The 9680-nt window shown below is 42.5% G+C and overlaps 1 protein-coding gene across 1 annotated transcript in view; it reads right to left on the reverse strand.

Annotated features, from left to right (window-relative positions):
- Positions 1-9380, reverse strand: part of sorl1 (sortilin-related receptor, L(DLR class) A repeats containing) — an 89982-nt gene extending 80602 nt beyond the window's left edge. The window contains exon 1 of the mRNA XM_074679097.1: positions 9043-9380. Within this exon, the coding sequence (XP_074535198.1) occupies positions 9043-9366 (324 nt within the window). The 5' untranslated portion in view covers positions 9367-9380. The remainder of the gene's footprint in view (positions 1-9042) is intronic.
- Between the last annotated feature and the right edge of the window lie 300 nt (positions 9381-9680).

Below are 9680 nucleotides of genomic sequence, written 5' to 3' on the forward strand. Positions count from 1 at the left end.
ACAACATCCTGTGTCTGCTGAAGAGCCTTTAAAAGGCACAAGCTCCAAAGCTGAGGCTGCTTATTTCTGAGATTTTTTTGGTTTTAATAGCCCAATATGTTTGTTTCGGAGAAAAAAATTCAAGATGATTCGGCTCCATTAAAAAAAAGAACATGTGATTGCTAAAGGCAACCGTACCACATCTCTAGCTCTGTGAGGAGCCCCTCTAACAGTCACCAGTTTGTCCATGTGAAACTGCTTCATTAAATTCAATTTATAAAACAGAAAAAGACATTTGATTTTTCTGACTTAAATTGAATAACTTGTGAATGATGAAGACTACACAGTAAAACAGAAATCTAAACAAGTGTTTGTCTTACTTCAGATAAAAAACATCAAGTCAAAAATAACGTCTTATTTCAAGTTATTGAAAGATAAAATGATGCCTGAATTGCTGAAGTCCTTAAAATTGGTGTCTTTATTAAAAAAATTGAACTAGTAAATATTTCTTACCCCACTGGCAGATTTCTTACTCACTCCAACAGAATGTTGTTGAAGGTGGAACGATATTGTTGGTGCTGATTATTTTAGTCATGGTTAGCTGTGGCTACTTTGTTTTAGATTAGGGGGGAAAAGTAGCATTTCCTCTTGCACAAGATGGCAGCCCCCATGGGCCAAAATAACTTGAAGTACTTGTTGTACTAGGAAAGGTTTTTTCCCTCCCATCTAGATTCTTGCTTGTGTTGTACGTCACCTTAAACAAAAGCGTAGCTGAATAAAATTGTACAATTTGTAGATTCAGGTGTCATTTCCATCTTTTTACATTACCTGAAGTAAGAAATGTATCTAGACTTGTCAGGTGAATGTGGCTCATGTCTCATGTTAGGAGACAATTTTTACTAGAAATAGCACATTAGCACTTCTTTGGATCACAGTTTTCGCAGTGTGAAGGCATTAAAAGCTCAGCTTTCATCTAAATCCGAGGCAGCGTGAGAGGCAGCGCGCAGCCACCAAACTGGACACACTGTTCCTCCCAAAGAGCTTCAGAGGGACTTTTTACTCGTTTTGTTTCCTGGTTTAATTACTGTACTGTCCCCATTTTCCAGTTTGGTTGTATTTTTGTGTCCTTCAAAGCCAAAAAACCCCAACAGATAATGAGTGCGCTGCAGGCAGAGGATCATGCATGTGATGCCTCAGCAAGTAGTTCCCTGTGAAATGAGCTTTCTGTGAGTGATATACAACAAAATAGTCAGGAGTGAGCACTAGCTTAAACTAAAATCAATATTTAGGTTAATTTTAATTTCCTAAAATTAAAATGAAATGACCCCTGCAGGTGCATAGCCTGGCTCCAGCTTCTCATCAAAGGGACTGAGCTGACCAACTTCGCTTGTAGGTAACACACCTACTTCTGACAATTATTTCACACAGCCTCACTTATTAAGACATTAAACTTCTCCTTTAAAAAGTGGAGTCTTCTCCTGGACATTTAGCTCTCTTTAAAAATTATGTGACGATGGAAACTGCAGGAACTGTAACCCCAAGAAAGACAAGATAAGCAGGGTTCAGCAAAGTAGCTCAGCCCGTCCAAACAACCCATATTTGTTAAAGCATAAAGTTGCACATTTTTTTTCATCACTTTAAATAATGATTAGGCCTTGACCTGAGAGGGTTTGAATCAGCTGATTCAGACAGCCTTTTTTGCTATCTGCTGCATTCCTCTCCCTCTCCTCCGGCACTTTGATGTCCTGTTGGTACCGTGGAGGAGTTTGGCTCTGTGTCTGGTACTACCAAGGAGTGAAACAGAGCAACACTACGCCCGGGCATTAAGCCGACTCTCTCCCACTCCACCCTCCCCTCTCCTCAGCTCTGAGCTCTCCATTATTCAGCTGTGGGGCGGGGGCAGCGTCGTAGTCAGGGGAGCATCGGCGGCAGAGCACGGACTCAAACAATGACATCATCTCTGCAGGACTGGCAGGCTTTCTACACTTTGCATGTGCAAGTTGGCCAGTGCAGTTAGCGTATTTCTGGCTCCAGAAAGGGAGCACAATGAAGGCAGTGTGCTGAAAATGTGACAGCAGACAGGCAGGTTCTTTAAGGTTAGACATCACTGACAGAGACTAAGGTGTGGACACAGGGAGTAGACAGAATGAGAGGGCACAATGCAGAGAAGTAGATTAAACTGTTTACAAAGCTTTTCACTGACTGAATTTGAGGCTCTCATATGAAAAACATAAACACCACACTTACTCTCTGTGAGGCTGAATGAGAAGTGGACCAAAGTTGTTCCACATCCAGACAACTCTACTTCAGACATCTAAACAGCAGCTGCACAAACTCAACCAGACAAAAACTGAGGGCCATGTTTTCATGCTGGAGCTAAGTGCTGTGCTACAGAACTCTCACACACGCACATTCACGCTAACACACACACATTCAGGCGGCTATGAGAGTGAGAGTCGGTGATGAATTTTAAGGAGGCTCAAGGAATCAGACTGCACGCAAGCACTAAGAGTTTGGATGCATGGAGTGTGTGTGTGTGTGCTCTGAGGGTGTGTGAGAGTGTGTCATTAGGAGGCATCTGATGGTTTGAGGGTGCAGCGTGATGCTCCATCTCTGGCTGATTAAGACCTTTCTACACACACACACACACACACACACACACACACACACACACACACACACACACACACACACACACACACACACACACACACACACACACACACACACACACACACACACACACACACACACATCTAGTAAATTTCTAAAATATTTCAGGACAATCTTCCCCCAAAGTTTTTCAGAGTGTCTTCTTCTCACATATCTAACACAGATTGAAGTCTGGCCTGTTGTACAGCAGAGGAATGAAATCTTGGAAGGCAGGGAACGATGCGAAAAGGATGCTTCAGTCATCACAGTACCCTGGTTATAAGATGGCAGGTGATGCAGAGCCTGACACTATGATAAAAGTTCTGCCTGGGAGATGAAACGCTGGTGGGCAAAGACGAGTTTAGAGCTTTTTCTATAAACTCTCAATGGGATCCGCCATATTCTCAGAAGATCCTTTAGTCAGAAAATTAAAAAGCCCGTCAGTCCAAAGAATCATGTATCAGAAGGCTTGCAAGTCTAAACAGACAATCAGATGGCCCATCAGTCGGAAAATCAGGTAAGTTAGTCAGGGGGCATGTTAGTCAGAAAATCAGAAGGCCTGTTTGTCAGAGAATCAGAGAATCAGAGACCTGTGAATCAGAAGGCCCTTAAGTCTGAAGAATCATTAGTCAGAAGGCCTGTTGGTCAGAGGGCCCTATAGTCTGAAGGCCTGCTAGTCAGAAAAATTAGTGGTGATTAAGCTGATATTCTTGAATCCAAACTTATTTTATGACTAACGTGATTTCTGACAAACGAGTCTACTGACCAAAAGGCCTTCTGACTAACAGGCCTTCTGATATAATGAATAATGGACCTTCTGACAATAAGGTGGCTCCCTCCCAATATCTGCGCCAGTCCCTCTCAGTAAATATTTCTAACTGTTAACTTCAATTTTTCTGACTTCCTGTAGACATTTTACTTCGGGGTTGGTGGTGAAGTCATAGTGAAAAATGTTGATGATCAAACCAGCAGCCAACCACTAAGGTGTTGCAAGAACTTTTCAATTGAAGTACAAATGTGAGTACATCTTTGGTGTCATTCGGTTAGATTTTACATCTAAGTTTTTTTCCTCATGTAAAGACATCACCACCATGCTGCAGTTCAGATGGAGGCCACCAAAGATAGCTTACAGTCAGGGATGTTAACAAGTTTTCAGAGAAGCTGATTCTTTTTTTCTTAAAGCCAAGCAGTGTGGGGATAAACATGAACAGACTCTAAAAGAAAAAAAACACCACGCAAAATACAGAAAATGCTTTTAAAGCTTTATGTGAAGGTTCCAGCACAGAACTGTAGCTGAGTTGCATGAACTCAAACTCCAAAAATCCGAGTCAGATTTCAGCAGACACTCTTTGATCTTGGCCACTATTACTTTAAGTCCAATGAGCATCTATGGTGTCAAACTTTGGATTGAAAACAATTGTGAGGCCAAATCATTACTGAAATTTGCACAAATTTAATCACAGAGGAGAAATCAGGGGAGATTCAAAACAAAATACAACCAGAGAGCTCCTAAATCCAAGCCCACAAAACAGGAGCCTACCAAAAACTTCACACCACAGCACAAAACATGTTTAAAGCAGGACAACATACAGGACAGGATAAATGAAAGACAGCAATGGTCCCACACTTTAAAACTGGTACTTATCATCCTCCAATGTCCAAAACTCAGAACATTTCCATCAGGATTATACTGAGACTAAAAAAGGTTTAATCTTTACATTTTTGGCAGCTCAAAAAAGCCTCAGAGAAGCGCTTAGCACTGACAAACATATTTACTTAAATAAAGAGCCACCATTAACCTTACACCAGACCAGTTAACCACAGCTGAGGTCAACAGATGCATGATTAAACATGCAAACTCTACCCCGCGTACACTGAGCTATTATCTCCAATTACCAAGCTGCTCTGCTCCTTAACAAGGCCGGTCATCCCTCTACAAATCCAGAAGGGACAACAAGTCCAGGAACAAACACTCAGCATGCTAAGCACTTACTAACAACCTCCAAACAAGCCACGAAACCTGATCCTGATGTGACTCTCTGGACTCTGTTTGTCCTGTCTGCTGTGTTTGGACTGTGGGTGTCAGTAGGCAAGACGGCTGCGGACAGCATGAGGCAGCAGGCTGACAACAACTGATGAAAGGGAACACCTCCTTTTTTTTTGGTAACTTCTTCTCCTCTGCAGAGCTCTTTGTGGGATTGTCAACCACAGACACCAACTCACGCTGTTACAAAGACTTTCTTTTCAGTCGTTTGTCCTCTCTCTCCAGTCCTCCAGTGAGTTCACATTTGCATGAAGATTATTCTCAACTGTTGTCACTCTCTTTGTCTGGGCCTTCAGCCTGGTAGATTACTCTGTACTTGCTGGTTATATGGCTCCTTAAAAACATCATAAATATCTTCCAAAAGGACAAAAAACTCTGGAAAATCGGAGCAGAAACCAAAACAACAGGCTTCACTAAATACTTAAGTTAGGAATTATGGAGGTTAGAAATCTGGGATGACATGCAGCGGAGGTTGAAAGGCTGGAGGCCAACCCAGAGCCACTTGAGCAGGTCTCATGCTCCACCAAACAAAACCTGGTTAATACTTCTGCATTGAAAAAAGCCAGCAAAACAACTGCATTTTCCTAAAGTTAGACACGAAACCCGGTTTTAAGAAAACCCACTGGGGACGCTCCTAGGGGCCTCACAGATGCACCCTAGAAGTTTCGGTGCCCTAGGGCTATGTTTTGTGGAGTTACAGCCCATTGGGTGAAAGGCAAAAATCAGGCCTAATTTTCCCTGAAAAATAGCCTGCCAAAAACTGTGTTTTCTGAAAGTTGGACCTGAAACCTGGTTTTGAGAAAATCCACTGGGGACACTCCTAGGGACCTCAGGGACGCACCCTATGCTGTAGGTCTGTACTGTAAGCCTTTGTACACAATCTGACAAACACCTCTTTCGAAATGGAACGACCTGTTGAGGAGGCTGTGCTTCCCCCTCTATCCGTCCCTGCAATAGTTGCTGTTTGATCATCAGTAACATGTATCACCTTCAATTTAATGTAAAGAGCTCAAATTTGTTGTTTAAAAGCAGAAAACATTGATATACCAGATAAAAACAGGCAATCTGAAGTATGTACAGACCACAACGACCTGATGCGTTTCAGAGAAGTACTGTAGAATGACATGAACATGAAAGCAGAAGTACGACTGACACGACTGCAACAGATGCTGCCTTGTAGGGACAACACAGAAATGTAAACCAGGTTGAGCTTTCAGGAGCTACAGAAACAGCGCTGGGAAAAAGCTCTGGAATCGCAACATCTTTGTTCATACACCATGCATCCCAAAACAGCATAATAATGATTGTCCAGTGTGCGATTTCACATTCCGTCACAGCATTGTGTAAGTCCAAGAGGTACGACTTATCCACACACAGAGGAAGGACAAACACATACAGCTCTGTCATTGGAAGCTACACTGCTTCTGAGAAGCAAAATGACTTTGCCCAAACATGGCAGCTTGAATTTTGAAGACACTTTTTTAAGGAGAGGGGTGTGAATATCCTGCCTTGAAGTGTCTGTCTGGAGGAGCCCACAGACTTTAAAGATAACTGATATATTCAGGGTTAACACCAGTGTCTGTGTCACTTTTTGGGAGGGGTGGAGGAACCTTATCAATAATTCATCTCCTTTTGATCCCCTGTGAACAATAAAAGAACTCATCATTAGCAGCAGCTCAGCTCACAGCCTCCCCTGTGGACTACATCACTTGTAAATTAAAAAAAGGCTGTCCCAAGAAACCGATTGCTGACCCCAATAAGTATATTGATGAATCAAGCAAACAATACTGCCATTTCTATTTGTCACCAGCAAACCACCTTCAACAAAGCTCAAGGGTTTCCAGGCACCGCTTTGATAATTACAACTTCACTTCGAGGGTTTCAGAGCAACCTCCGTCCTAGAGGAAAAGATCATTTCCTCTTTATACTGTGAGAAAAACAGTGTTCGGCATCATGATCGAACAAGTCCCCCCCTTGTTCAGAAAGTTTCACCATGACTCCGCTTTCTCTTACTTTCGCTTTCATCTTGATGGTAGAAAGTTTCCAGTTATGTCCTCCTGACTCTCACAGTTTGTTGTGAGATGCTTCTCTACACTTCCTCCATCCTGGTGGTGTTTGAAGCTTCACAAAGTCAGTATAATGGAAGAGTGAACAGGACATTGTGACGTCAGGCTGGTAGAAGAACTGTATTTTCATCTGCAGGGATGACTCATCTGCTCCCAAATAACTTAACACTAAATGTAAATGCACTCTGCACTCACCATTCTGAACAGATCACTACAGCATCATGGATGGAACACCCTGAAAAGCAATGCTGTATAAGATTAAGTATGTTTGCACTTGAGTTTGGTGCAAAGGTGAATAATTTAGATAAAAGGTTTCACTTTAAACCCAATCAGGCTGGGGTAGATGACCTGAAGCGACCACCAGTTGGCTTTGATGTACTACATACAGAGACATCCACCAAACTCCATTTAAAACTTGGCTGTTTGGTGCAGCATTGCATGACTGGGACATTTGAAAGTTACAATACCTTCTGAGGGCTTTTCATTGAATGTCTTACCAATGTATATTTTCCATATTTACCTCAAAAATAGCTGGTTGCCCTTCAACACTGGTTCACAAACCTCTCAGCTCTGTGTGCAGCACATGTAGCAAAGTGTGGCTTAACAAACTGTTTTCTGCAAGAGAATTTGTTTCCTCATAGACCGTGATATTAAAAAGCAATATATCATTTCCCTGACTCATGCAATGATTTTTTTGTACTGATAGTGCCAAATATTGATATCTTAATCTTGAAATGATATAGAGTTCCCCTCCAATCTGACTCCCTGACAACATCTGAGTCTTGACCCCTCACATTGGCACCAATGATATCAATCCTGCCCTGACATTTCAAAGGTTTAGTATTCCCTTTTTAAGTTATATTTTTGGAGTATTTACACAAAGATAGGATAAGAGATGAGGGGAGAAACGTGCCGCAAATGGTCAAGGTCAGGAGCAGCACCAGAAACCGGTGTGAGGGGGACTTTAGCCTCTGTATGTGGGGCACACACTCTAACCACTGAGCCAACAGAACCCCAAGGTTTTGTAATCTTAAGCCAGTCAAGTATTGCGATATCCTCAGACGATTGTCATGCAAGATATAAATTGATGTTATCAGCACTGTATTATGACATTGTTCCACTTGTTTGTTTTTTTGTTTGTCTGCCTACATTGCACAGTCCATATTTTATTGTAATGTTTTACTGCCTATATCTGTTACAATATTTTCTTGCTAACATGTTTCTTTACTTTACACACGACAATGAACAATGAATCTTGAATTTGGGCAATGTCCCAGGTATCACATCCTTTGGTATCATATCACTCTGCAGTTCACATCTCTAGTATGATTTTCCTGCACATTCTTCTTCGAGGGATCTTGCAACAAAATAAGCATCTTGAGTTCCTCTGCAGATTCATACGGGTACAATATCCTCAAATAGTCTACAGAAAACATTCATAACTTCACTGCTCCAGCCATCATGTCAGCATTTATACACATTTTCTCTTTTTAATCATGTGTTTGAAGCTTTAAAACATATTTGCCACACTAAAATTGAAATTTTAGTTTCCAAAACAAACTGAATCATTTGCCAATGGGTGTGTACAATGTGTGAGGGTGATCTACTACACTGTCTTCATGTTGACTGCTTGACCTACCACAACCTACCACAGCTACTCTACGCCTAAAGACTTTGAAATGGGTATCCTGACAAAACTTTTCAGCCTGCTTCCTCTTTAACCTCCTCCTCTGACAGAGGTGACGAGAAGAGAGCAGCTGGAGCCATTTGTTTCACACCTTTAGCCCTGCCTCCATTGGGAGCTGCCATTTAGGAATCATATAACTCGGTTTCCTTGATGATCAGGAAAGAGCACACCTGGAAGAATAAAAGCTAAAACGTATCTTGTGTGGCAGGTTTTCTGGTGACTTCTGTGCAAATTCGAATAACGCAGCAGCAGCTTATTGTGTGTACACGAGATGTCACATGCAGGTTGCTATTTATCGACCTTAAGGTGACCAGGTTTAACAGAAATCTTTCATATCTAAAGAGCAGTAAGGGGTACTATGAATGTAAACCGCCCGACCCTCTCTGTATTCTGTGCACTGGGTGTGAATGTTGCTTCCAGTTTATTTATTTTCTGTATTTTGTCTGCAAACATCACAGTCTTCAGTTAAAGGTGCGCGCAATGATGCGAGTTAAAAACAACACAGATGCTTGCGTAATTTTTCCTCCTGAAACCCGGAGCAGCTAAGGGCACACGGAGGTGATGCTCAGTGTTCAGACATAAGAAAGAGGTATCAGTGAGATGCTCCACATTACCTGTCCGTACACCTTTGGCATGGTCGATTCCCCTGTGCTCCGGCGGCTCCTCTGCAGCGGGAAGGCGCCGGAGTCCAACCCACCTTCAGCAACGCTATGAGCGGCCAGGGGCAGTGCAGGAGCCGCGGCGCCCCCTCCATCTCCCCACGGTAAATCCTCATTTGCCTCTATCGTGAAAAATCCACTGTTCTGCGGCAGCATGAAACGCTGTTCCGGGTGAAGATGAAGGGTCGACGCATTCAAACCAGCGACCCAGACCAGGACGAATAAATACAACGAGGAGCGGAGAGAGGACTGCATCCTGCCTGCTTGTGATATCGCCATGTTTGTGTATGTTTGGCTCGTAGATTAGGTAAGACTGAAGAGCTCCTTCTACTGGCAGGCAAGCTGCTCCATGCTGCGTTCACAGACCATGGGAATGTCAGGGAAACTCGGAGCTTCTGTGCGTTCTGATGAACTATTGGTTTATGTAGCGTTGCAGGGTGAAACAAAGGCAGTTAACCATCCACCAATGCGACAATGACATTTGTTATAATGAAGCAGAGGTGCACAACTCACACACAGTGGAAAACAAGAGAAGACGCAAGTAAAAATAATAATAAAAAAAAAGAATAAAAGTCACAGAAAGGCAACACCTA

The sequence above is a fragment of the Halichoeres trimaculatus genome, unplaced genomic scaffold, assembly GCF_033239565.1.
Source record: "Halichoeres trimaculatus isolate MK-OKI-2021-1 unplaced genomic scaffold, fHalTri1.1 fHalTri1_scaffold_9, whole genome shotgun sequence".
NCBI classification, from domain to species: Eukaryota; Metazoa; Chordata; class Actinopteri; order Labriformes; family Labridae; genus Halichoeres; species Halichoeres trimaculatus.